Source organism: Aspergillus bombycis (assembly GCF_001792695.1).
Source record: "Aspergillus bombycis strain NRRL26010 chromosome Unknown contig00182, whole genome shotgun sequence".
Classification (NCBI taxonomy): domain Eukaryota; kingdom Fungi; phylum Ascomycota; class Eurotiomycetes; order Eurotiales; family Aspergillaceae; genus Aspergillus; species Aspergillus bombycis.
In genome coordinates this window covers 16631-44377 of record NW_019170184.1, presented here as the reverse complement: position 1 = coordinate 44377, position 27747 = coordinate 16631, and the positions used below count along the sequence as shown (strand labels likewise).

Sequence of the window (27747 nt, the reverse complement as noted above, 5' to 3'; positions counted from 1 at the left end):
TTTTTTTTTTTCCCACCCTGAAAATCAGCGCATCTCTCATGCATGGATCTAGGACATACGCAGTACCAAGTGCAGGAAGAGGCCTGCTTATTCACCCAGACCCGAAAACATCACCTCCTCCCTCCTCCTTCAGGTAATGATCGTTTTGCCCACCAGGCAAATACTACAGTAGAATCCAGTCTTATAGAGTAGTCTTCAGTATGGAAATGACGATAGATGAGAAACAGCAACGACAGCTGTTTCATCATCGTGGGTCAAACCAAAACCACCCCTGTGCGATCTGACGTCTTCATCAGTCGAATCAACATTCTCAATCTCATCATCCGGACCATCAGGGAAATCCGGGGAAAGATGAACAAAGACAAGATATGAACCAAAAATAAAATAAAATAAAACCATCCAGGGTTCCAGTTTTCCCCCCATCCCCTTCCTTCTCGCATCAACATTTCACCCACCCTCCAATTGCGTTCTTCTACAAAAAAAAGCCCTCCCCACCATGTCCAGCTGGGAACCCAAACCCAATTGATCGGCATCCAACCAACATTCTGCGATTGCGTCTGATCTTCAGAATCCACTCCCTTGATAAGCTCGAACATCCACTTGCGGTGGAGTTGAGTTGGACGGGGAGAACGGATGGCGTGGTAGACTATAGTCAAATCCATTCGTTTCCCTTCCCTCCCACCTATAGCACAAACTCGTCAGAATTATTTAAGTTAAAAGAGATCCATGAGGGTAACTGTTTGCGGAGATGAACTCATATTTGGGATCACTTCCGTTGATACGTGGCAATCTGGGGTCATCTGACGGGTAGAGACCTACTTTTGTACATACATCACTTTTTTAACCCACTCCATACTACATGATGCAGGTTGCATGCTCCAGACGCCGGACTATGACAAACTAGGATCCAATAGTAGTACCGATCATTTTATTTTATCCCCCCCCCCCCCTCCTCTATTGAACCACCCCCGCCAATATCATCTGTCCTACGCAGACAAAAAGTCGGCAATGAAGTAAAAAATAGAAAAGAAGAGAAAAGGTACGGTAACGTACTTCGTTTCTCCACTTGAGGATTAGCAGGTTTCCCATACGAGGCCAACCATGGAATGAACCGAATTCCGTCCCATCATTTCCATCCGAGCCCAGTGGGAATGAAGTCAGACAGGGCTGGGCTCCACCGTAGAATCTTCCGATAGATTGGCAGTCAGCCCTCGAAGCAACTAGTTATACTTTCTCTTTCCTTTTTGGCTCCAGTCGGGGGTTTCCTCACTTCCTGATGGGGTTCTCGAAGGAATCTTCGGCTCAAGGTACCTAGTGCGAAGGGGTCGGCAACTCGGGTCGATGCAATGGCGTGCGTCGCACAGTTCGTATGATATTCGATTGTGTTTGTGTCGCAAATGCGTTCATACCGACCAGCCCCCTACATCATACGTAAGTCACCACGGGTTGCACTTGTTCTATGGCTCCATGCTCGCTTTGCAGGAAGGCCCAGGATATGGGTAGGGGTTCTGGTTGGTGAGATATGTTGTATATGCAAAGTATGGTGGGAGGCTGACTTGGTGTGGTACATGTGCGGATACAGCTTATTGGCTGGAATGTTTACGCTGAGGTTACTCCGTGGTTGATATCGTAAGATGATAAGATTCGTTCATGGGTCACATAACAATAACACTACCACTGATGAAATAGAGCATCCGAGAGCAATCGGTGAGCTCATTCAAGTTAACCATATCCGTCACCGCGTCAAGCCTTCCACTCAGTCCCAGGAGTTAAGCACACGTGCTATCCCGTATCACAAATTTAGCCCCGTCTCATTTTAGACGCCATCGTCTCTCTCGCCTATGATATCCGAGGCTATTTTCTCCGCAAGCATGTCTGCAGTTCGACGGTCAGCAAATTCCACAAGCAGACAAGGGCGGCACAGAACATACAAACAACCGATTGTGGATGACCAGGAGGAAGAAATGGAAATGCACTAGCATCGACCACTCTCAATCTCTCAACTCCAAACACCCTCGCTCGGCTATCAAGGACCGCCATGCGATCAGAACGAGTCCCCATCTTGCATGTGCAGGACGCGTGCCACGGAGCCATGACTGTATCCCGGATGACTTCGAGGATTTCACGATCACTTTGATGCTCTTGTCCTGGGAAGTATTCTTCTCCAACAACGACGGGTGCCATGGCTTCACTGCGGAACATGTCACGGGCTCTTTTGAATGCTGCAACTAGAACTTGCTGATCTGTTTCTGTAGCAAGCCAGTTAGCGTGGATCACTGGAAGGTCATCCGTATCAGCTGAGATTATAGTAACGTTTCCACGAGACGTTGGGGCCATGAGTGTAGGTATAATGGTCGCATATTGCCTCCCATCTTGCGGTTGCATAGTAATTGGATCGGAAAAGTTGCCAGCGAAAAGTGGCACAGCGATATACTATTATATCAGATCCAGAAAGTTAGCATCCTCCGGTCTTGTAAAGTGCAGGGGTGTATAGGAAACATACCTCGATCTCTGGCCAGTCTTCTGGAAACCAAGAAAGGTCATTCTCCGTGCGTTCAGTGAATCGGGCCCGCGAGCTACCTGGGAGCTTTTCGAAAGCAATGTAGTCGAATCCATGGTTGGTCAGCGCTCCAGTATGAGATGTTTTAAACTCCCTTATCTGACTTATAAGATATTGTAAATCCATAGCCAGCTTATTAAATGTCTCCACAGCCACTGGGTACGTCGGTCCGGAGAAGGGCTGGTCCCACAGATTTTGACCGACTCCTGGTAGATCCACAATAACATCAATTTCGTGCTCTTGGAGGACATCGGCGGGACCAATCCCAGAAACCATGAGTAGCTGAGGGCTCTGAAAGGCACCTGATGATATGATGACCTCGTGGGTCGCGCTGAGAGTATACTTCGAGCCTGCAGTAGCAACCTCAACCCCTGTTGCTCGCTTTTGATCAAACAGAATCTTTTTGCCCATGGTGTTCCTGTATAATGTCAAGGTTCGTAAGTATCTCGAAGACGACGGTGACCTAATAAATGCCGATTCCGAGCTGCTTCGAATCTGATCGTCGGGTCGTATAGTGAACGGACAATAAAAGGAGCCGAACAGAGACCCACTGTTGAACTCGGAGGTTACTTCGACCCCCACCGATTCCAACCCAAGTTGGAGCCAGCTAGAAAATGGCGAGGCAGCATGAGGATAAGTCACGTCAACGGGTTGACCTTCTCTATCGTAAGCATCCTCCCGATAGCTCACGGTGGCGTTTGCAGGACGAAGTTCATCATTGGGTGCGGTGAAGTTAATCGTCTTCCTGAACAGAGGGAAGACATTGTCGAAGATGTAACTTTCATCATCTACGAGTTCAGCCCATAGTTTCATCGATCCTATTGTCGGTCTACGGCCAGTCAATTTTGGGTTCTTCTCTCGGGAACGATGGGAAGCAACTGACCTGTGGTATAGCATAAAATTGCTTGCCGTTCTATGTAGGGATAGATTCAGTCAGCCAATTTATAACCAGAGGCTCACCAGTAGGACATACGCTCCTCCAACACATCTGGCTTTTTCGTAGTGAATGGTCCGGGAGTTTGCGCCAGGTCCAGTATTGACCAGGAAACCCCAGTCAATGGGTGTCCGAATGGCCATTGGATCGCTTCCAGTGCCAATGCCGACAGCACCAGGAACTTTCGCTGGGGGCCATTTGATTTCGTAGAAGTCTCCAGCTTCAACCAAAGCAACACTGAAGCTCTGTTCAGCCAGGCGCACTGCCAGGGTCACACCAGCATTACCACCACCCACCACAACATAGTCGAAGGAAGCGTCGATTCTAGGAATGCCTTCCTTGCTGCCAGACAACTGTTCATCTGCAATCGACCCTAACAGGCCAATTAGCCAGAACAGAAAAAGAAGCATTCGACGAAACATGTAGGGAGGATTTAGGTTGAACACTGCAGGATATTCCATGGTATTGCTCTCAATATGTATAGAACAGTCAATACTCCTGCTGTCTAGTAAATATGTGTTTCTTGTGCATGTTTTTATAGGAGCAGAGGAGATGAGGGCGGAAAGGGAAAGAGCGACGAGCCACGGCTGATTTTAAATATCATGGTCAGGTGCGATTTAGTCAGGGTGCATGTTGTCAGTTAATGACATGCATGAAACTCTGGGATCGTTGAAGGAAATAAAACAGCGCATTAGCCTTTGATAAACAAGCGTTGGGTGTCGTCCACAAAAAGAGCAGACACAACGTCATTTTCACAGCTCTCGAGCGTCACATACAACCAATCCATGTGGTAAATATGTACGCTATATACCTCTTTCTGTTCCTATAGTTGCTTTCAGCATAGTCCGCTGTAAAACTTGGTAGAGGTGATCACAATTAAAATTATTAAAGATCTTGGAATACGAAGCAAGCTTAGTATATCCACAAACCCTGGTGTACCCTCGTTTCACTGCCATTGTTACGGCTAATCTGCGCAAAATTCGAATATAGAGTATATTTATTCAAAGGGCTACCTATATCCATGTTCATTAAGGTATATGCTTGATAGAAGAAAACCAGATGATAGTTCCAAAAATTACCTATATTACATCATGTCACTGTGTGTATCCTCCACACATCTTCGATTGCACGATCTCTCCATTACTGTCCCTTCTTCTGACCCTCCTGTCGCTCCCGTTCTACCACATATCCGACTGCACGAGCCAGACCCTCCTCAACTGGAACGATGGGAGTGTATCCTAGGCGCGACTTGGCCTTGTCACACGAATAGTAACGAGTCATGCATGAATACCGGACTACCCGCCTAGTCAACCGCGGGGTCTTGCCACAAATACCCAGCACTGTCTCCGCGATGCCGCCAATAGGGCCGAGGAGTGCCTCAGGGAGTTCCCACACTTGATGGGGCTCGACTACCTTGCCAGTCAGAGCCCATGCAGCACGCGTCATATCCCAGAAATAGACCGGGGAATCATTAGTAATGTTGAAAGCCTCTCCATCAACCCGCTCATGGTCTAACGGTTCACTTTGTTTGGATTCAATACGGGTCTTGGTAGCAAGCAAGCGGAACGCAGCGAGTAAGTGGGCATGCGCAATATTTCCAACGTAAGTAAAATCGAACAAATTATTGTTATCGCCCAACTGCATTCGAAGAACAGCCGGTGAGGCCTTGGCTGAGTGCTCCAGAATCTTGTAGGTAAATGTGGTGTCCTTCTCTCCATAAATACCGGCTGGACGAACAGCACAGGTCACCATACCAGAGGGTGAGGTTCGGTTGTACTTCAAAACGAGTTCTTCTGCGTCCGCCTGCCAATTCTCGTCAGCAAATGTTGACTAGATTAGACAGAAACGGAGTCGACATCACCTACCTTGGTTTCCGAGTAGTACTCCAACTGCCTATCCCCTCTAATGTATGGCCACTCCTCATCGACATTGATCAAATCGCTTTGGGTATCGTGTACCACTGAGCTCGAGCTTGTGTACACGAAAGCTTTGCACTTTCCACCCCAATCTCCGCGGGCGCCGCCCGCGACCTCCAGTAATGTCTTTGTTCCGTCCACATTCACTTTGCGCAGCAACGGCTTGTTCCCTTCTAGGACGTTTGGTGTGGCAGTGTGGATAACAACATCCGGCTTAACTTTGCGAAAGACCTCTAACATGGACTCTGCCGACGTGATATCGCCATCGTAATACTCGGCACCAGGCAACCGATTGTTGGAGGTTCGCAAGTCGACTACCGCGACCTTCGCAATGCATGCCGGATACCGGCCGGCCAGCTGGGGGTAATCGAATCGAGGATCATCTTCTGGCCTGGGTAGAGCGACACTGGCATCGGTTTCCGAAGGGAAATTGAGCAAGTGATTGACAATGTGCCAGCCCACGAATCCACAGCCACCAACCACCAAAACAGTGCCTAATTGCATAGTGGGACGCTTGTTAGACATTTTGGTGCGTTGCTGGTTGACTTAAGCGGCTGGAGACGGTAGATGGGTGGAGATGAGCGATAGAGACTGAAGGGCGAAGACGGAAGTGTTGATCTTAAGTTCGGGGGGATGATAATTTAACTGGGTTCCGCTCCGCTCTACGGAGAAAATATCTGGGGCTGAGCTAAAATGTCCGGGCCCCCCCACCACTCGAGAAGCCACATCGCCTTCAACCAGAGAACTCTCTTTTTGTTACCAGCATCGCAAAAGGGCAACAACAAGAATTCTACTATATTTCCATGCTCCTAAACCCATCTTGACTCATTTCATCGATAATGACATCTACAAAGCAGTTGTCTCTTACTTATTACTTGAACCGCCTACTTGATGTCTGCATTGGTGGCATCAATCCATAACACAGCATTATCTTGATTTTTAGTCTAGAAACTGATCCCAACCAGGAAAGTTAACCCTGTTAAATGCCATTGCGCTTAGCACCGAGTGATATACGCTCCGTTGTATGCGAAATCTTACAGTCATGTGCCTGGATGTGCAATCAAGAAACAGAATGAGAGGCGCAGACCGACAATAATCTGTTAAAATATTAAATCATCTGAAATTAACCGGGACCATCGCCGGGGCTTATGAAGTATTCAATGCTCAGGTGAAGAGTGGATAAGCGTCGACAATAAAGGGGGAGTTCTCATGCCTACGTTTCCCTACAGTATGATATCAGGACTTGAGAACGTTATGGTTTTAGCGGTAGGTAGAAACTCACTCGGCGCTTTTTTCAACAGATCGCCGTAATGCCCTGTTATATCTCTTGCGATCTTCAGGGCTTCCCCAGAAAAGCTTGGTCGCTTCAGAATGAACTGTAGTCCGTGGATCATATGGCGGGGATTCTTCTTCAAGTGCCGCCACAATCGCTTCGATATGATGACGCATTTCATCTGTTCTACGTGGGAAATAGCATAGGACTCCTTCTCGGGATACGCGAATATGAAATATGGGCGTCTCCACAAAGACGCGAGGCTGTTCTTCTGGGAAACGTGGGCTGATGTAGATCTTAAACCGGAAGATACCACCGTCCAAGTGGCTCATAGGCCTACCGAAGTACGTAAATGCCCAAAGGAAAGGATTCGTGTCGGCAAGCTCAAGATCAACAGCGAAATTTTTCTGACGCTTGAGATCCTCAACGATCTGTTCATACTGGCGCTGCAGATTTGATGCGATGCTCAGCTCCTGTTCCTTGACACCAATTCCCTCAAGTAACCAATTGTGTGTCTCACAAATGATTTTCTCCCTGAGCAAAACTACCCGCCGTCTTAGTTCAGGGTAATCGAAGTGGCCATCCATAGTATTGCCCGGGCTTTCGAAAGGCATTGTCTGGAATTTGCATTTTCGAGAGATATCTGAGTCTGCAGCATCAATCGTTTGGATGTAGGAATCGAAATACCATAAGAATCGTCTTTTGCGAAGGTCTGCGAATCGATCAACAACAGGTTTGTCATTTTCGCTCAGTATTTGATCTTCTTCGTCAGCTTCATCGCCCTTAGATGCTGGTTCTGCAATTGTGCTTGTACTTCCATATGGCAGGATACCCAAAGACAACTCCAAAGGCTCAATGACTGCAATTCTGAGGTTCTCATGGCGAATCTTGGCATGCAAAGGAAGTTCCGTTAGCATGTCCTCGGGCAGATCCAGGGGTAAGTCATCACCTTCTCTACGTAAGATACCTTCCACTCCTTATCCTCTGCTGTATGTGCCTTATCGTACCCAGGTTCATTCTCATAAGGGTTGTTAGATAGTAGACTTTGAATGGAGATCAAGATAGACTCCAGGCCTTGTGCAGAGGACCACTCCTCTCCAGGTTCCCCGCGCCAAGTGCTACACCAAACCAGTCAGCTATAGCTACTCTGTAGGCTTTTGAAACGAATTACCCCAGGATTGACCTGAATTTCGTCAGTATATGAGCATGCTTGGCCTTTCAGATTTTGTACTCACAAGCAGACTTTGCCCGAAGCATAGATATTAGGGTTGAACCGGCACCGTCCTTTATTTGTAGTCAAAGCTCGGACACAAGGGGGCTTTGCGGGATAGTCTGGAGCAGCCGTGGTGAGTACTTTAAGCATATGTTCTTGTGTTCCTCTCACGGGACGGATTCCTTACCCCTGCCAAATTTGATCACAAACTAGGGCAGTTTCTCACCAGTCAGTGGAAATCGGCCTGCAGTTTTGCTGTATTATTATGTTGAGGGCAGCGAATACGAACCTCGAAGAAACCGAACTGGTAAGGGGTCTCTGGCGGTCCGAGAATGAGGGCGTGGACAGTTCGGATGTCAGAATCATCGTGAGTCACAGCCAGAGCTTCGAATCCGAGCCGAACAAATAATTGTAAGCTTAATGTAACAATGGAGTTCTTTCCAGGACTGTATGAATGAAGTCTTACACAAGTCTGCGCCTTGTTGTATCTGCTTGATTTCCTAGTATTCCGCCGGAAGAGGATTCTCGTCAGTTGAAGAGGACTTTTACAGGACATATGTGGATATAATAAAAGAGCCAATGTACCCTTGTAATACGGAGGATCGCTTGATCGGACATTCTGTCATAGAACCAGTAGACGGTCGAGCTCTCATCAGTGGGGTTGATGAATAGATACGAAAATGGGCAGAGCGCCTAAGTTGTAAGCAGATGACGAAGACAGGCGTACGTATGATATTATAATGATCATTGATGGTCCAGCCCAAGGCAGCGCGGGGAACGACAGGTGGCTACCTTCTCAGTGTGGACGGGAGATTGTGTGAACAGCTATCGGGTGCGTGAATAGAGAATAGAAGTTCATTATTTACTTTTTCCAGGCTTGCTACGATATTTTGGTTGTTTGTCCAGCATCCATTGTCTCTCAAGGAGTTTATATGAAGCTAGCAACTGATGGCAGATACAAACAAGCTCTAAGTATACCATTCACAGTGATGTAGTGTGATAGTATAGAGACTAGCATAGTAAGCATCTCTGTTATTTAAGATTACTACCCTCCTATATGAGTCTTTTGAGGTTGCGTTAGAATACCGTTTCTTTGTCGCTAATTATCTACAAGAAAATGATAACTATAGTCTGCACACAGTGTAAGTAAGTGTTCAACAAAGTTACTGCAAAAGCCTGTCAGCAAAACGGTCAACAGCAGTCTATATTTTTTCAAGTATTACTGGCTGTATTGTAATACTAATATTCCTTTTCATAAACAAAAAAAAGCAAAAAAAGAAAAAAACTAGGTAAAGGCACATAGTACTTTTTCTTTTACGGACAAGAGTCAGTACTCCTTAGGATGTTGACATAGTATGTATGTACATACATACAGGCATATAGAGTTCCCGGTAATTCAGTTTCACACTATGAAGGACTGTACTCCGTACTGTATCTAAGCTCCGCACAAATCCATCCTCACCGCCTTCTTTGTGTGGGTAGATCAATTGTTGATGGGCCAAACAACCGAAATCCCCTGATAGACGCGGCATATTTCCCCTTAACCACATGTTGACGGAGCATTTGCTAGGCGACGCCGCTGACTCCGTTAAATACCCTATTCTTCTGGTGTAGACATTACGGAGTAGGTAGCTTCCTGCGTAGCTCTCTACAACTCTTATCATATCTGTCTTAAGAATCTAGGGCACAACCTATTTTCTATTTAAAGACTTGGTCACTATTTGGACCCCTGAGGCTTTAGGGGCATTCATTCCAACATTCCTAAACAAGACTAGCTTGACAAAACAGTCACCCTTGCTCTTCATACAGAGTATGACATCTTTTGAAGAATGCTCCCTAAAAAGCAAAACTAAAACAAAACAAAACAAAATAAATAAGGGAAGAAAAAACCATATAATACTATCCTAGTTCTAAAGAAACTATACAGCTTGAAATGAATCACAATTGAACACACAGTATATATGATCTTGAACAATTGTTCTCATACCAACTTGGAAGGTGGTTTTAGTTGCATAGACAATGTCAAGGGTCCCAAGCTGACAGCAACTCCACTTGGCAACATACTTACTCCGTAGACCGTCAATGTATGGGGTTGTGACTAGTTTCAGAAATACCAAAACAGGTAACCCGCTTGTTGCCCCGCAAAAGACCTAAATAGTAAGGGGTCAAAAGAAGGGCTAGTGTATCAGTGACCTTGTTTCCTTTATGCCCTTACTCATACAATGTTCTGATGAAGAGTTTTTCTATTTTCCTTTCCCTTTTCCTTTTTTTTTTGGAGCTAAAATTACCTGTCCATCCACCGCACCAGTAATCAAAATAATACAATATCTACTCCGTACAAATATAAGGTTACTTTCACTTTTACTCTGCGTTTCTTCCCTTTTTCCTTCTTCTTTTTATCTCTACTGTCACATCTTTTCATGCTTATTTAGGTGGTTCTATCTACTTACTAGTACTCTCATCCAGTATCTCCTTTTGTATTACTACGTAGTAATCAGGCGCCCTTTCTGTCATAGATACTTTGTACAGTAATTGATACACAAACTACAGGCGGTAGTCCAGGCGGTGAGTGTATTTCACGTGACAGACCCTAGCGGGTAACCAGCAACATGAAGCATAGGGGGGGCACAGCGCCAACTGCCAGCAGGACAGACACCCACTTTGCCAAACACGCGATCTCCTAATCTCCTATATCCCTCTCTCCTTATCACTCTCTTGTTTTGCAGTACTGGACTCTGTGGTTCACTATCTTCCGCCCCCCTCCGTGTTCTGAGTTTCCAGGACTTGGACTACCGACCCTCTGTTGGTGTTTGCAGGGAACCAGGAATGGTTGTGATCCCGGCCAGTCTACTACTCCGCCGCTTGTTGGTCTCACTTTGAGCTTCAACGTTTTCAATCCCGCTGCCCTCGACACGGGCGCCTGCGCTTCTAAACGTCTCGATTTTAAATACGCCGCTGCATAGGCCGGTGGTATTGTGGAAGGATATATTTATCAGGTCGATCACGCGCTCCCCTTCCGATTCCTCGAGTCACCACTAGAAGTTCCCCGCAAGTTTCATCTACATGGCGTGAGGTGAGTCGTTACGGAAGGCCCCCCAAATACCTTTAAGGAGCCCTGCGAAGAAATCACACCGTTGTCTGACTTGTGCTATTACTCCTGTCATAGATGCGATAATCACTTCATGACTTGTTCTTAACTACTCATTTCTGCAATCTCCCGAAGAACTGTGTTTATTCCCGCTCCGGTACCCTGCCTAATAAATCAATTCGCTCTGATCTCGGCGGCAACCACAAACGCGACCCTTTTACGCATTGAGACTCCCAATATCCTAAATTACTTGCAGATTCGTTGCAAACAACTGCGGGACGGCGTAGTTTCATACGGATATGCCTCCCGGCGACGTTCCTTTGCCGGATAGCCTCGTGCCGGGCAACGGGGCTGTCCGCCCCACGTTGAATACCAGTGGCTATGGTGGAGGTAACCAGATGCAAACCCCTACATCACCGGCGGATAACAGTATTCCATTCGACTCGCCGCGTGCAATAGCTGGGGGTTGGAATGCATCCGGAAACAGTCCTGTGGATGGAGCTCAAAACCCCGATGGCCGTATGGGTCGAAGATACGAGTCAAGCAATTCCAGCCCAAGGGACCCCTCAACTCCGCGCGATGCAGCTGGCTATTGGGACCGATCAACTCCGCGTGATCGAACACGCCCTAGCGGTCGACCAGTTACGAAGTCGCCAGGTGGGTCGTCAAGAATTTGTAAAAAGTGCGGCGAACCCCTCACAGGTCAGTTTGTGCGGGCATTGCTTTCGACCTACCATTTGGAGTGCTTCAAATGTGAAGTGAGTTCCCGCCGCTACTCCTGCATGTATTCTGTTTTCGTAGCTAACCTATCACGGCATAGGATTGTGGCCAAATCGTGGCTTCCAAGTTCTTTCCGGTTGATGCGGAAGATGGGAGTGGGCAGTACCCTCTATGTGAAACAGACTATTTTCGGCGATTGGACCTCCTCTGTCATGAATGCGGTGGTGCCCTGCGAGGCTCGTATATAACGGCCTTGGATCGAAAATACCACATTGAGCATTTTACATGCTCTGTTTGTCCGACGGTCTTTGGCGCACAAGACTCTTACTATGAGCATGAAGGCAAGGTATACTGTCACTTCCATTACTCGACTCAGTTCGCACAGCGGTGTCACGGTTGCCACACATCAATCCTCAAACAATTCGTGGAGATTTTCCGTAATGGCCAAAATCAGCACTGGCACCCCGAATGTTATATGATTCACAAGTTTTGGAATGTTCGTTTGGCTCCAACTGGTCAGCCATTGGAATATCCTGAGGTAGAAGCCGATGCTACTGACGAGCAACGCAACCGAGTGCGGGAGGAAGAGGATGTGATGGAAGAAAAGGTGTACAAAATATGGAGCATCCTCTCAAGTTTCGAGGAATCGTCGGCAGCCTGCATCTCAGATATGCTTCTTCACGTCAGTAATGGTACTTATGTGGACGGAGTTCTTGTTGCGAAAAAGTTCATTGCACATGTCGATGTTCTTTTCTCCGCAATTGACCAACTTGCAGCAAACATAAAGGCTCAAGGCATGAAAGGTGAGTCGTATATTACCGTGAGTGTCAATCCATGATATTGTGGAACTAATCTCGTTATGTAGACCTCGCCTATGGTCGTGAAGCAAAACTTCTGTGCAAGAAGATCGTCGCTTTCTTCGCATTGTTATCAAAAACTCAGGAAACCGGCGTTCGAAAACTCGGCGTCACTCAGGAGCTTCTATCTTTAGTGACAGGTCTTGCCCATTATTTGAAGCTCCTCATCCGTATTGGTTTGCAGGGTGCTCTTAAGCTAGAGAGGGAGAAGGAAACGCCAGAAGGTCTGCATCAGTTCTTAGATCATCTTGGGGATCTTGAGGCACTTCGGCCTCTTGAAGAAGAAGTGACTACAGCAGACTTAATGGCTAATGTCGAAGTCCTTGCTGATCAACTCTCCGACTGCTGTGCTGCATGCAAAGAACCCATAGATGACGAGTGCATCAAGCTTGGAGATAACAGGTGGCATATAAAGCAACCTCACTTGACTTGTACAACTTGCCAGAAAGATTTAACTGCTATACCTCAGGATGCTTTGTGGAACCCTAAGGATAAGCGCGCTTTCTGTAACAGTTGCGCATCTGAAAACGGCTTCGCGCATGAAACACAAGGAGGGTTCACACGAGTGACCAAACTCCAACAGTTTGTCTTCTTGCTGCAGGTTGCTCTTGCACGGCTCCTTACTGTCCTGCGAGCTGGGGGTACTATTCCGGCATCAGGTATGTTGCTAATCGGAAATTTCTCTTCACAACTCAGTTTACTAATTAATTTCAGATGACGTCAATCTAAAGTCGCATGATGGGAGTGACGGCCAATCTACTCCTGGAGGTGAATTGCGTAGGTCAACGACTAGATCCAAGTCATACTCACATGCGAGCAAAGAGGGTACCGAAGAATCTTCCCTTGAACAAACTGTTGGCGAAATGCGACGTCTAAGGTCGATCCGAAACGAGCGCACTCTGTCAACGACTTATAAAAAAGCACGGGCGTCACGAATCATCGATGGGCCAGAAGGACGAAGCGTAAGGCCAGGTTCATCCGGCGGTGAAGGCACAGATCCTCGTGGTCACGGTTTCCAAATTGTAGAAGAAAAAGACGCAAACGGCGAGACGGTTACTGAGCTGACATTTGGCAACCAGGACGCTCTCACTTTGGATGACATTCCAAGGATCGTTGCTGCCGAGCAGGCTAAAGAGCAACGCCCCAACGCATACAAGCATGCAGGAACCAGGCTTGTCGGGACCACCGAACCTCTTCCGAGATACAACTATGGCCATCAACGCGGTGTGTCCGGTGCTGGTTTGGAGCGGCATCTTATGGAACAAGGTGGAAGGGCCAAGAAGTACTTCTCAGAACTATCCGCGTTGGAGTATTTCATCGTGCGCCACGTTGCGGTACTGTCTATGGAGCCTTTGTTGGACGGGTATTTCACATTGGAGGAGCTCCTTTCATTTATTGAGTCCCGTAAGCCAACAATCTGGAATATCTTCGGTCGTGCCTTCAATAAGGAAGCCAAGAAAGGTGGGAAGAAGAAAGGTGTTTTCGGTGTGAACCTAGATTTTCTTGTTGAAAAGGAGGGTACGGAGTCTAGTCATGGTGTCGGGCCAGGTGCGCTTCGCGTTCCTGCTCTAGTTGACGATGCTGTGTCCGCCATGAGACAAATGGATATGTCTGTGGAGGGTGTTTTCCGAAAAAATGGCAACATCAGAAGGCTCAAAGATCTGTCTGACCTGATCGACAACAAGTACGAGCAGATGGATTTGACAAAGGAAAACCCTGTGCAAATCGCAGCTCTCTTGAAGAAATTCCTCCGCGAGATGCCTGACCCGCTCTTGACCTTCAAGCTGCATCGCCTATTTGTAGTGTCACAAAGTGAGTTTTCCCCCTTGCAATTCTCACCGCACAATGAATAATATTCTTACATATATTACAGAACTATCGGATCCAGAGAAGCAAAAGCGGGTTCTTCACCTTGCCTGTTGCCTGCTTCCCAAAGCTCACCGAGATACCATGGAAGTCCTGTTTGCCTTCTTGAATTGGACGTCATCTTTCTCGCACGTTGATGAGGAGTCAGGCAGTAAAATGGACATCCACAATCTTGCCACTGTGATGGCCCCCAACATTCTGTACCCGAATGCTAAGAACGGCACCGTTGATGAGAGCTTCCTAGCAATTGAGGCTATCAATGCGCTTATCACATACAATGATACTATGTGCGAGGTAAGTTGTCTACAGCACGTTCTCGGTGCGTTACAAATACTAATTTTGAATGATCCAGATTCCTGAGGATCTGCAGTCGGTTCTCACGGACACCAACTTTTTCAAAGAAAATTCCGAAGTCACCACAAAGGAGATCCTGAAACGCTACGGAGATATCGCACGCGGGAGCTTCTCCCAGAGGCCAGTCAATGGCGGCGAAACATTTACTATTACGAATCAAAATCGGGGAGCAAACATCCCGACGTCTGCACGTATCGAGACGGATCCATCCCAAGATGCAGCGACACAGATGCAAGGCTCTGTACGTCACGTACAGGGTACTCCCAGTCATGTCCATTCAGCTAGTGGTATCCCACATGCAGAGTTGGTACCGGCAGCGACAAGCGATAACCGTGAGCGCAGCATCAGCAATGGCAGTCAACAGAATCCGGTACAACCAGATACCCAACCTCAACAGCTGCCCTATAGAGCTCGCCCGGGGGCAGGGCCGATGGGAGTTGCCAGTTGATAATTATGCTACTATCATTTGCAAGGACGTGTATCGATCAATTATCGTTTTCCCTACTTGGTGCTCTGAGTACTGTTGGTGTATCATTGGGCAGTTCAGCGTTCTTTAATTTTTGACAGGGTTGGGTTCTTTTTCTTTTACTTATATCCTTCTTGTCTCACATCGCAATAATTCTCAAGACCTAAGCCAAACAGCCCCACGCTTGCTGGTTATCACTTCTGCTAGATGCCCTTACCTCTACCCTTTCTTGCCTATTCACTGCCTAAAAGTGCAATATCATCATTATTATAATGGTGGGCCTGACTCTTGCCTTTTTGCATCTTGTTGTACCTGGGGAACCTATTGGTTGTCCAGAGTGTCTTGTCTGTCATTGCTTACTACACACATTTTGGTACCGGAGCGTCCCTGATCTCATTGCATTCCAACTGAAACCTAGCGTGAAAATGTGCCCGACCCTTTGACTGTTTTCTTTCCATTCTGATCCGTTCTACTCTGGTGTTTCGTTTCTTTTCTCATCCACAGTGTTATGAGAATAATGTTTGGTTTGTTTCGTTTTCCAGCCAATTCAGAATGGCTGCAGAGATACCTGTGCTGAGTTTTCTTTTCTACTTTTGATGTGTTCACTTATTCGGCCTACTTGCGCTGATATCCCGAATTGTCTGTGTTTGGTCCAATTACATCCATAATTCCGTGAGGTGTTTAGATTACATACAGCTGTGAAATGACGGGAATTCTTCTATTTCCACCTTCATTCTTAATCCTGAATATGCATACATTCGATTAGCGGTCCTTGTGTAGGGCTTCGTTTCGAAAGATCAAAGTACACATTCCTGCGGCTGCAAAACAATTCAATCATGACCAGCACGGGATACGTGCTAACAAAGCTCAATTCACTAAATCACATCCGACTAGCCGGAGGACGACAATACCAAACTCCAATGATAATAACCCTTAATCAAAAGAACTCGTCAATACGAGTTCAACCTATTTTAACCGTGCAGATAAAGCAGCAACAAGAACCCACTACAAAGCCAACCAACTCTCTAAACCCAATTATGCAAGGCAAGATAGAAAACGCCAATAGACCCGCTCCAACTCCAAAGCATCAAAGTTCATGCCCGTTTCCGTAATGAACTCTCATGGAAGATTCCAGAGAATGTCAAAAGACTATAGATGATAGGTCCCCTCCTGAAAGGGGAAATATAGAGCATTTAAGCGCGTTTGCGCAGGACCCTTCGTCCCGTTGTCGGAGCTTCACCTCCTGCGGGAGCAGCGGTTTTCCTGGTAGCTGACGCGACACTACGTTTGGCAGTTGCGGAAGTTGCTTGGCTATTTGCGACGGCCTTCTTAGCTGTAGAGCTAGCGGTTGATGCGGCTGTCACTTTCCTTGCGTTTGCACCTGTTCGCGTCGGCTTGGTGACGGTTGTACCAGATGACGTGGAGGACGAGACACTGCCTCTGCGCTCAAGCTGACGGGTGGCGGGTCGTGACAAGGGCGACCGTGTCGCCGTCTTAGATGCCGTAGTGGCCCGACTTGCTGGTCTCCTGGATGCTTGCGAAGCGGGTCTGCTTGCCGTTGCTGTAGACGGTGTGCCTTTTGTGGTACGAAGGCGCGCGCTTTCCAGGGATCCGGCCAGGCTAGCTGGCGCCGCCTTAAGCGGACTTGAAGGTTTTAGTGATGGCATCGGCCGCGAGAGGTAAGATGAATTCTGGGGTTTTTCGGGGGACGCGCGAAGCGGTGATTGTGGATATGTCCTAGAGTTTGATGATTTTGGAGAGAGAATTCTGAAGTCTGCTCCTCTGACTTCTTGGGAGACAACCCGCGAAGTACCGGCAGCAGCGCCCGGCTTACCACGTCTCTTCGGGTTCTTGAGTACATCAAGCTGTTCTCCTGCCGCAGGGGCATTCTCCTTATCGGAGTAGAGGCCTTCGTGACTAGATTATCAGGTTAGTAGAGAGCTCATCCGGAGTATCGCGATGTTTGCGTACCTCTGTCTCTTCGTCCTGCGCGGGCTTGGGCTTGCAGCAGAAGCCTTCCGCATTGCAGGATTGACCGAGACAGCTGCAAAGCGTGACCCTTTAATCGGGCTAATGAGCTTCCTCGGGGAGGTATTCTCTTGCTGCGCCCGGAGGGCGGTATTGTGCTTTTCCAACAACTCACCCATGTTCACCTTCCTGAGGGCGACGGGGATCCGATTAGTGCGTCTTTCAATCCGAGCCCGGAGATCATTTGCTTGGAGCGCATATTGCGCGCGAAGTTTACGAGCCCGCTCGGTGACTATGATATGGTCAATATCGGCAATCAGGGAATAGTACACATTAGAAACGTACTCTCCAGCTGTAGATTATCCATAAGTGCCTGTTTTTGGTTCCGGGTTAGCCGGAGCCTCTTCTTAGGAGGACTGCCGGTAGGCGTTCTAGCTTCATCGACGGGGTACGCGTCGTCGTCGCGAGACTTCCGTTTGGACGTAAGGGAAGCCATTATAGTGGAGTAGCTGGTTCAATTCTGAAGGTTCGAGATTCTGGAAGAGGAAGTCGCTAATTATGCTGGATAAATGCAGTATTTTTGGGGTTGGGTGGAGTGGTCAGAGTGCGAAGAGGTGGCGTGCGTTTTGAGGTGGGAGTGGAAGGAAAGCAAGTATGCGCTTGTTTTATGGGGGATAAACAACCGCTGACTTAATTTGTGGTTAGTCCCGATGGGGCGGGCAGTGTGACATTGATCTCTCGTTCTCAAGCACAGCTCCAACTCTCCTCCCCCCATCACCGCCATCATCATCGTCTTGTCTCCCCCCCCCCCATCCTCTACCCCCTGCAGACCTCTTCAAGATCGAGGAGAGCTTCATTAATTCTATCTTATTCTCTCTCTTTCATTCCTTTCGATTATAAATCTATCTAATTCCGATAGACCGCCGCCAAGATGTCGCTCGAAGCAACCATGATCATGTTCGTCATCTCCCGTTCAACGCTCTAGCTCCGTACAGCCCAACTAACTCATCTGCAGCGTGGATAATAGCGAAAGCAGTAGGAATGGGGACTATACGTAAGGGCCGCTCTCCGGTCAACCCGTTGTTTCGTTACTAACAGCTTCCAGCTCGACAAGATGGCAAGCACAGATCGACGCCGTCAGCGTCATTCACACCGCCAAGATGCGCGTACATCCCCAGTCAGCCGTCGGACTTATGAGCATGGGTGGAAAGGGTCCTGAGGTTCTGTCGACGTTCACCTCCGACTTTGGCGCTATCCTGGCCGGTCTGCACCGCACTAAGATCCATGGCACTACCCACCTGAGCTCCAGTATACAAGTGGCCGGTGTATGTCTTTACTCTATGATTTTTGACTTCAGCGTTTTTTGGCGACAAGGACACTAACCATACGCTTTGCTACAGCTCGCTTTGAAACATCGTTCCGAGAAGTCCCAACACCAACGCATTATCGTGTTCTCGTGCTCTCCTATCGAAGAAGATGAGAAGTCATTGGTTAAGCTGGCTAAGAAGATGAAGAAAGTCAATGTATCTATCGATGTCATCGCCTTCGGAGACCTCGAGTCCGATCAAACTAAGAAGCTGGAGGCGTTCGTCGAGAACGTCAAGGGTGGCGACGGCTCACACCTGGCCATCATCCCTCCTGGTCCGAACCTGTTGAGTGAGGAGCTTCAAATGACGCCCATTCTGGGCGGCGATGGTGCTGGAGCAGGCGACGCAGGTGCAGGTGGTGAAACCGGTGATTTTGGATTCGAAGATGCGGCTGAGAATGATCCCGAATTGGCGTTCGCCCTACGCTTATCCCTGGAGGAAGAGAAGAATCGACAAGAAAAGGAAAAGCGGGAGCGAGAGGAGCAAGAACAGAAAGCCAACCTGGATAACATTCCGGAGGAAGGACAATCGGGTGAATCGAGCGGGAGCAAAGATAAGAAGGAGGACGGTGACAAGATGGACACCGCGTAGAGAAGGAAACTTGAATAGTTTCTTGAGGACGAATTTGATGCATACCCGGCGTTTTATCAATGTGCTTTCGTATTTTCCTGTATTCTAGAAAGCGATCCTAGTTGATACGCTTTTGGAAGGATGTGATTGAAGTCTATCGTATGTTTCATGACCAACAAGGACGAAAAAGAAAATATGTAATTACAACAAGGACAATCGTCATCAAAATGCGTCATTAACGTCACCACAAATCGACCTTCCAGCAGTCTATTGCCTCGCAACACGATCAAGAGAAGAAATCCAAGGAATGCTCAGGTCCTCCCCCTCAACCACCCCGCCAGATGTCGATCAAACGCCTCACACCTGACCGGCATTTCGAGTTGATAGAACGGGTTCTTCATCACATAATCCGCATATAGCTCGTATACCTTCTTCATAACAACATCGATGTTCCCCATCATCGGATCCGTGAATAGAAGGAACTTTGTCCCCGTCAACGTCTGGAAACATGTCAATCGGAACTTATCCGTTTCAAGACTTTCAAGGCCCGTCGCTGGGATCCCCGGGTTGGGGAATGTGAACGCTGATGCCGGAGTAGGCGGAGTAGGTGTGCCAGGGGTTGAGGGGATATTGGAGGAAGTCGAGGTAGTTGCTGTCGTGGAGGCCGTCGAGAGGGGAAGCTTGGGAGTTATCGTGCGAGTAATGGCATGAACACTACCCACAGCACATCGTCAGCGGTCCAGTTGTACATAATTGTTTGATCAGGTATGATCTCCTTCAGCGGGACGGGATTCAATCCAACACACATACCCGTGAAATGTACCAGCTAAGACGAGATAATCATTTGTAGAAAGCTTGCGCAGGCCGGGCTGGAATTCGCGCTGGTAGACTAGACCACCGGCTTTATTGATGATGATGAGTGAGAAGACGGCCCTGGATCAGTTGTCAGATTTCCCGTTCGTGTTGCGTTAGTCGAGGGAGCTTGACGGACATGGTGGGTGGAGATTCAGTAGACAGATATATCTTAGTTCGTTGATAGATTGCTATTATTTGTGCGACATCGCCTGGGTAAGCCCGGGGTCTCGGGGAATTGGTGGTGATGATATTAGGATTTTGAAGTGTTCATGGCATCATTATGGTTTATCTGATCACTCCGAAATGTATGGGCGGATAGGATGCGGAGGTGGAACTGCCTCAGTCTGTTACGCAGGGCTATCAAAGTTGGTTTATAGAGCACTATTTTGAAGTTAAACTTCAACAATTGGGGTGATAGCTCAGTTGGGAGAGCGTTTGACTGAAGTCTACTTCGATCAGTAAAACTCATTGAGTTATCAGAAGGTCGCCGGTTCGATCCCGGTTCACCCCATAACTTTTTGAATTTCTTGCCTCTGTAGAGGAAAGTTTTACAAGACAGTCTGCATGAGCTTTAAATCCTCATATACTGTCAACATTCCTGAGACCCGGTTACTCTCGTAGTGCGGTTCTTGGACGTTGAGCCATTCAAAATTTCTCTGTCTATTTTAGGATGCGTTCAGCACGATGTCCCTATAATAACCTGTTTCAGGTATTAGTACACTTGGGAGTCCTTGTGTGAAATTGTGAAGCTCCCTTCTTCGGAGGCCCTCTCTCTTCATAACATCCAAACTTGGTTCTACCTTGGTGGCAACGTGCTTTAGGCTGAGATGGAAGCAGCGAGGCTGATGAGCAGCTTCCTCTATAATATTATACAAGAAATCTGTAGCTGCGCGGATATGCACAAAGATAAAATTTAGCAGGCGCCTCCTGCGGCTATAGTGGCTGTGATTGCCCAGGATCTTCCAGGATATATACAGGCAAATGAAGTCAGCAAAGGGAAAACAGTGCAAGATACACTCATCCAGAGTCGGTAACTTAGGCCAAACTGAGTTCGAGTTTTCTAGTTGTAGCCGTTCTTGCTGCCGTGTGCACAACTAGAGGTAAGGTTGCAGAGACGAAGTCTAATTGGGACAGTGATAAAGATATTGAGATCCTGGAGGGGCTTACCCCGATCGACTATATTGCTGAACAAGGCGACATTGTTTGCAGGTAACAAGAAGGGGTGGGGCAATGGCTGCTGATCTCAAGTGAGTTTAAAGTTCCAGTGAAGGTTGGACCAAGAAAGGCAGACAATTTTCTATCCTGGCATACATGGAGGAAGGTCACATTTACAGCTCTTGGTGTTACACCACTCTGGGCAAAATTTCTGAGTGATAACGGCATCGCCATTGCATGCATACGTTGCTTCTGCCAGCCACAGAAATAATAATTTTTGACGAAGTCTGCTTTCAAGCCTCCTGGGGCAGTTGGTCCAGAAATGACCGATATCGTCTCCAGCCTCGAGGATTTATATAAGCCGTATGTAAGCAGCGGCAGTCAAACTCATCAATTGAACTATTCTGCAGGTGTCTTTTATTACTACTACTTTGGATATATGCATACCCTAGATAGGGTAATTCAGTGTTCGGCCTTCAGCACGAGGTCACACTTTGAAAGTAAAGAGTACTTCACATGTCGAGGGTTGTGCATCGGATGAAGTAGGAAGACTAGTGTACATTTCCGGTTCCTTATTACCCAGTTGCGAATGGGTTGTCTTATGAGCAAAGTTGAACCAACGTTGGGCAATCTCAACTCGTCATTCAAAGACTTGTAGCAGTGGTAAAATATATATCGTTAGTGGTTACCAGGACGGTGAAGTAGGCCCTTCCATGAGCATAACCTGATTGAACCAACGATAGCTAGCTAGCTTACATATAGTCAAGCCAGTTAGTAAGGGCATCCTAGTAACAAGCTACGTATCTTTGTATACTACATCTGGTAGCCATCGATACAATAACCCATGTGTCTCATGAGTTAGATATAACTCTTTACATCATAATGCTAAAGTATTAGCAAATACTCCATCAATTGGGGTGATAGCTCAGTTGGGAGAGCGTTTGACTGAAGTCTACTTCGATCAGTAAAACCCATCGGGTTATCAGAAGGTCGCCGGTTCGATCCCGGTTCACCCCATTACTTTTTTTTTTGTTTGTATTTGCGAGCACTCTTTTTCTTTTTGCCTCAACGAGGCACCGATACAACGTATGCTATCTACTGCTCCATCATGAAGTCCTTCTGTTCTGTTCCTGAAAAGTTATGTCCTTCGTAAACCCGTGGCTGGTCTCACGCCGAATATCGGGCGGCCACTTTCACATTGCGGAGGTAATTTTATCTCTCCAGGCAGTGAGCAGCAACAGATCGGCGCACCGTGGGTATGAAAATACCAAGGTATAACTAACCAGTGAAACGGTGGGTCGTCATGGCGTAGGCCTGAGATGGCAGTATCCACCACAACAATGAGAACGTTCCATGTGCCACTTGCTTGAGATGCTGGAAATCAGCCCTACGCTACATTCTATGATCACTTGAGTTGCTGGTTTCAAGTTGCTACACGGCGGAGTCCACATCCGTGTAAGATGTGTATAGTACTAATACCTGCATACCCATAGCAGCCTATAGAGACAATGGACTTGGCCGCAATGTCTCATCATCAATAGGGTATGCCCATTAACTACATGTGGATAATAAAAGGAGTGTCACATCCAACCCAAAAGGCACAAAATGTACATATATTCAACTAGCAAAACCTACACATCACAGGGGAATCGAACATAAGCCAACAAAAGACAAGCGACAAACCAATCACCGCGCATCAACAACACTGCTAACCTCAACAATGCTCTAGAAAATAATCAGCACCAGTGACTACGCAGATATTCAGGCTTAGACAGGGCAACTCACTGGACCATGGCCCGAGGCAGTCTCAATTGATTCAGACTCATAACGATAAGACCCGCCTTGTCTTCCACCAGATTTCACATACTCAAGGTAGGCAGGGGCACCCGGGAAATCTGTGTTATCAGCAATGACTTTGGAGCCCTTCCTGAACAAGCCTAGATCCTCGCAAAGCTGCAGATCCGGCAGGTAGAACTGCTCCCAGTGGTCGAAAAAGGCTACATCCACGCCCCCCTTGTTCAACTCCCCCTCCTCGAATAATCTCCTTAGCGAGTCTGCGGCTGGTCCGTCAAGAACATGCACAGTGTTCTCTAAGCCGGCCAACCGAATGAGATCCCGTGCAATACCGGCGTTGACTAGGCTCAACTCAAATGTGTACACATTGACGTCAGCTGCGCTATCTGCATCGTTAAGCTCTCGCAAAATGGCACCCCAGGCGATGGCTGAGGCACCAACATATCCACCAAATTCAATAAAAGTCTTTGGGGCTGGTTGAATCTTTGCTATTTGCTGCCTGGAAGCTTCGATCTTGGCGTTTTTGAAAGTCATCATGCGGCTTTCGTCCGCAAACTCGTTGATAGCTGTTACCAGGTCCCAGGGCTTGTTGGCGTAGGTATCCTCTGACTTGGAGAAGATGTGCTCATGGAGAGCCTTAGCCTTGGCTTCGATAACCTGGCGTCTATGAGTATTATAGAACTATGGGGAGGCATGAAGCATTGGACCTACTTCTTCCTTGGACATTATGGATGTTGCTGCTGATAACTGATTGGGGTTGGTAGATATCTTAAGATGATTCTGAAGATATTAGGCCAATGGTCTTTTTTCTCTCAGGGAAGGCCATGTATTTATGTCACCAGAACCTCATACTTCGGAGTTTACAGGCTCTCACCAGTATATCCAGGCTCGGACAATATCACCTAAAGTATATAGAGTCTTACGTATGCTGGCCATAGCAATGATGACGAAATATCCAGATGAGTCCCGCAAGATACGGGCATAAACCTATTATGAACCCCATAACCCGTGCCCTATGGAGTACATGAACCGAGAAACACAACTGACGGCTATAGACCAGGATTCCAGCATTGCTTTGGCTGCCAACTCGGCCTCCATAGCAGCAGAGTGGCAATAACTATACCTGAAACACTATTCATAAAATAACCAGGCAGCAAGATACTATCATTCCTGACAATGTAATGTAGCCGGGCATAGAGATCGCCCAAATGGAGCATCTGATATCAGGTATCTCCGAAATTTACTTCGGCTTTTCGGCTCTAAAGGCCTTAATATCCAGGTTAGTACTAGCGTTTTTCGGCGTCAATACCCAGATCGGATCAATGGACCCTTTACTACTAGTCGTAGGGCATACTATCCAACAGGTGTAGGGTCTCCAAATCGGGGCTATATTCCACGACTTCCGGCAGGAGCCTTGTTGTTACTAGGTATATAGGTATTGAGGTTCAAGTTGTCTGTATTCCTTTGCTGGGAGACTGATACGGGTGGAAGGGGTGGATCGAGTGGACGTACTACTAGTAGTATCACCACTCAAAATGATATGAAGAACTGCCAACCAATGGCATCAAAAGCCTAATATGTAGGTAGAAAAAAAAAGTAATGTTTTAACTATCGGATAGAGTGAAGAAAGTTTGCAAAGTGTGAAAAAAAAAAAAACCATAGGATAAGCCGGGTTTACTGACGAACTCCTGATGCCAACCTAAGGGGGAGGGCAATATATACATATAGAAAAAAAAATGGGGTGAACCGGGATCGAACCGGCGACCTTCTGATAACCCGATGGGTTTTACTGATCGAAGTAGACTTCAGTCAAACGCTCTCCCAACTGAGCTATCACCCCAATTGTTGGAGTTTGATGTAGAAAAAACACTATATGGAAGAGCTAAAAAATATGCAAAAAAACCTACTAGCATGTGATAACTGCCGCTGTCAGTTGATTACTATACTTCCGAGGCTTTGGAAGAACATCGGCTATTCCTTTGGGGGATTTACTTTCAACAAGAAATATTCTAGATGTAGTACATAACTCTTTCAAAAGCCAATCTGTTTAAAGTACATATCCAGTGACATACCGCGACCATGACGACCCTTTTTACTGTTCCAATTTCGTCTACCGGCGGAAGCTTTGTCTGCTCCAACCCCACAACCTCGGAGAAGGAGAAGAACATTTACCTACTCACCTTCACATCCCCGAAGGATAACAGACTCACCCCGACGTTTATAGATGCCTTTATCCTTGCATTGGATATTATCGAGCACAGATACCCCAAAGGCGTGGTGATTACCACCAGTGGCATTCCCAAGTTTTATAGCAATGGACTAGATCTCGACCTTGCTCTCAGCACGGAGGGCTTCTTGGACAAGTGGTTGTGGAAGCTGTTCCGCCGATTCCTGACGTTAGTAACGGCTCTAAAAGGCCTCGCTGTTTCTCTCTTGACTGAATACCATGTTAACTGTAACAGATATCCCATGCCTACTATTTGCCTCTTGAACGGACACGCTTTTGCCGGCGGCCTCATGCTGGCCATGTATCATGACTATCGGATCCAGAACCCCGCCAAGGGTCTTCTGTGCATTAACGAGTTGGAATTTGGAGTCCCCCTCCAATCACCCATGATGTGCATATTCCGGGAGAAATTGACACCCTCGTCTTTCCGGAACCTTATCCTCGAAGCTAAGCGGTTCGGAGGTCCTGAGTCCGTCAACGCCGGTCTTGTAGATGGTGTGGGCGGCCTGGAAGAGGTTTTGACGCTTATTCGGGAGCGTGGACTACAGAAGAAAGCGGCCACCGGTATCTATGGGACCATGAAAGAGGAAATGTACCGCCACTCACTGGATATCCTGGATGGTCATGCTGCCAATTTGGAATGGAGGGAGCAGTTGGAGGACAAGAAGTACCAGGCGCAAAGGGATAGTCTGAAAGCTGTTGAGGCGTTTGAGAAGCAGAGGAGCGCGAAGCTTTGAATCTGCTCTACTGAGATTCAACTGGTTCAGATCTAGGGGTGATGTCAGTATATAGCTCATTTGTATTTATGTTCATAGCTTCATCAACGTTAGAATTTAATTGTATACAGTTCCCCCATTCGATATTTTGACACCTGCATGATGTATAGGTGGATCACCACGTGAGGCTGTGGCAGTTTGGTGAAGGGCACAGCCTCATTGCCACGGCATTGGCAGGGTTGAGCCACGCCAACACATATTTATAGTAGTATTAGGCATGGTGATTTGGCAATTTGTGTCAGTGACCTGATAGTGCCTAATGGAAATTTCTCTTCCTAGTAATATTTGTTAATTTTTAAGGTGGTCACCAGCCTTTTTGACTGCACACGGGTGACGATACTCCCAAAAAAAATAACTTGTTTGACAGGATTCTTTTCTTTATTCGAATCCGCATTTCTTTGTCCCGCCATTGGTGTTCCTATAAAAATAGCTGCCTGGGCGTTTCTTTCCCAATCACTATTGAAAGGCCACAATCACGTGACGGTTTCCCCGACAGAACCGAAACAACCGTAATTCCTAAAGGCGGGCGGCGATTCATCACACCCTGTCAGCTTCACGCCAGTAACGTTTCCAACCCTTTCCTTACATCCATCATCCACCCAACGCCCAAAACCCGAGCGGTTCACCCGAGGCTCTCATCGCACGCCCGTTCGCGTATACTACGGTCTTGATATTTCCTCGTCTCTCGCAACCCCGTGAAAGGAGAATCCAGCAAGACTCCGCCTTCCGCTAGGCATCTGGTGATCCACCGGGTTCCCCGATCTCAGTTCTGAACGCCTCGCATTTACCGCATCAAATAACCATGTCTGAACAACCTTACGACCCCTATATTCCTTCTGGCTCTACTGCCACCGCCCCCGCTGGGGCCAGTGCTGCGCAGAATGGCGATCCCAGGACAAGGGAAATCGACAAGGTATGTTGATTAACCGTCCCTATCACATCCGTCGCGGGAATCCTTCTCTCTAGTAGTGCGAGTTGTGGATGGCTGTCTATGCTCGAGTCTCTCTTCTAGAGTTGCCTTCACAATTATTGCATACAGCATACAACCCTGATATTCGGCGTTACACTTACTTTACCGGAATGGAACATCATAGAAACTCATGCTAACTTTAAACTTCCGCTGTAATAGAAAATCCAGGAGACTGTGGATACGATGCGGTCGAATATCTTCAAGGTTTCCGAGCGTGGTGAACGTCTAGACTCTCTACAAGATAAGACCGATAACCTGGCCGTGTCGGCTCAGGGTTTCCGCAGAGGTGCGAACCGCGTGCGGAAGCAAATGTGGTGGAAAGACATGAAGATGCGCGTATGCTTGGTGATTTGTGTCATCCTCTTGCTTGTGGTTATTATTGTGCCTGCCGGTAAGCCCTACCTTCTGTTGTCCTAACCCGTGCATTTGCTGCACGCAAAATACGCTTGAGTGCGCTAACTTGTGTATGTTTAGTTGTCGCTACCAAGCATTAATGAACACAGTGACGGTCACGTTTGTCTTGGGAATGGATGTTTTTTTCAGCTGGTTTATCTGTATTTGAGACGGTGAAGCTTCGATTTCAGCCACTAATACCTCCTGTTTTTCTCGGGCGTCCGCCATGTTCGTTCTCACGACTAAACTCTTGTCTCTATACGCCATTGACGCCATGTGCCGATTGAATATCGGACGAGGCCATGCCCTATGATACGTCGACGGTGAAGATGTAAATGATACTCTGCTGTTTTCTCGTGCTCGAGTATGCGAGCGCGGATTTGTTGTTTTCCTTTTGTTTTTTTCTTATGTGACCTTTTCCTTTG

At 47.3% G+C, this 27747-nt stretch overlaps 9 protein-coding genes across 9 annotated transcripts; 4 read left to right on the top strand and 5 right to left on the bottom strand.

Annotated features, from left to right (window-relative positions):
- Positions 1–1816: 1816 nt before the first annotated feature.
- On the bottom strand, positions 1817–3955 carry ABOM_011512 (GMC family oxidoreductase; the record flags this gene model as incomplete). The annotated part of the gene is made up of 5 exons (XM_022538640.1): positions 1817–1875; positions 1932–2433; positions 2504–3389; positions 3444–3473; positions 3534–3955. 5 exons carry the CDS (start codon positions 3953–3955, stop codon positions 1817–1819), a joined length of 1899 nt encoding a protein of 632 aa, XP_022383432.1.
- A 679-nt stretch (positions 3956–4634) lies between these two features.
- Positions 4635–5935, bottom strand: ABOM_011511 (C-3 sterol dehydrogenase/C-4 decarboxylase; the record flags this gene model as incomplete). Its single annotated transcript, XM_022538639.1, has 2 exons — positions 4635–5297; positions 5360–5935. The coding sequence occupies 2 exons, from the start codon at positions 5933–5935 to the stop codon at positions 4635–4637; spliced, it is 1239 nt and encodes a 412-aa protein (XP_022383433.1).
- A 925-nt stretch (positions 5936–6860) lies between these two features.
- Positions 6861–8514, bottom strand: ABOM_011510 (ubiquitin-conjugating enzyme E2; the record flags this gene model as incomplete). The annotated part of the gene is made up of 7 exons (XM_022538638.1): positions 6861–6869; positions 6935–7570; positions 7651–7801; positions 7919–7967; positions 8182–8280; positions 8363–8396; positions 8482–8514. 7 exons carry the CDS (start codon positions 8512–8514, stop codon positions 6861–6863), a joined length of 1011 nt encoding a protein of 336 aa, XP_022383434.1.
- A 2769-nt stretch (positions 8515–11283) lies between these two features.
- ABOM_011509 (GTPase-activating protein LRG1) lies at positions 11284–15229 on the top strand (the record flags this gene model as incomplete). Its single annotated transcript, XM_022538637.1, has 6 exons — positions 11284–11742; positions 11805–12507; positions 12570–13220; positions 13276–14373; positions 14435–14721; positions 14780–15229. 6 exons carry the CDS (start codon positions 11284–11286, stop codon positions 15227–15229), a joined length of 3648 nt encoding a protein of 1215 aa, XP_022383436.1.
- A 1211-nt stretch (positions 15230–16440) lies between these two features.
- Positions 16441–17711, bottom strand: ABOM_011508 (uncharacterized protein; the record flags this gene model as incomplete). The annotated part of the gene is made up of 3 exons (XM_022538636.1): positions 16441–17164; positions 17219–17507; positions 17561–17711. The coding sequence occupies 3 exons, from the start codon at positions 17709–17711 to the stop codon at positions 16441–16443; spliced, it is 1164 nt and encodes a 387-aa protein (XP_022383435.1).
- Positions 17712–18146: 435 nt separating this feature from the next.
- Positions 18147–19173, top strand: ABOM_011507 (proteasome regulatory particle base subunit RPN10; the record flags this gene model as incomplete). Its single annotated transcript, XM_022538635.1, has 4 exons — positions 18147–18172; positions 18231–18269; positions 18321–18540; positions 18616–19173. 4 exons carry the CDS (start codon positions 18147–18149, stop codon positions 19171–19173), a joined length of 843 nt encoding a protein of 280 aa, XP_022383437.1.
- A 3675-nt stretch (positions 19174–22848) lies between these two features.
- ABOM_011506 (putative O-methyltransferase) lies at positions 22849–23637 on the bottom strand (the record flags this gene model as incomplete). The annotated part of the gene is made up of 2 exons (XM_022538634.1): positions 22849–22887; positions 22948–23637. Coding segments are annotated over 2 exons (729 nt in total), but the record flags the coding sequence as incomplete, so codon positions are not given.
- Positions 23638–25035: 1398 nt separating this feature from the next.
- On the top strand, positions 25036–25920 carry ABOM_011505 (enoyl-CoA hydratase/isomerase family protein; the record flags this gene model as incomplete). The annotated part of the gene is made up of 1 exon (XM_022538633.1): positions 25036–25920. One exon carries the CDS (start codon positions 25036–25038, stop codon positions 25918–25920), a length of 885 nt encoding a protein of 294 aa, XP_022383439.1.
- Positions 25921–26761: 841 nt separating this feature from the next.
- On the top strand, positions 26762–27423 carry ABOM_011504 (SNAP receptor SNC2; the record flags this gene model as incomplete). The annotated part of the gene is made up of 3 exons (XM_022538632.1): positions 26762–26872; positions 27089–27320; positions 27404–27423. The coding sequence occupies 3 exons, from the start codon at positions 26762–26764 to the stop codon at positions 27421–27423; spliced, it is 363 nt and encodes a 120-aa protein (XP_022383438.1).
- Between the last annotated feature and the right edge of the window lie 324 nt (positions 27424–27747).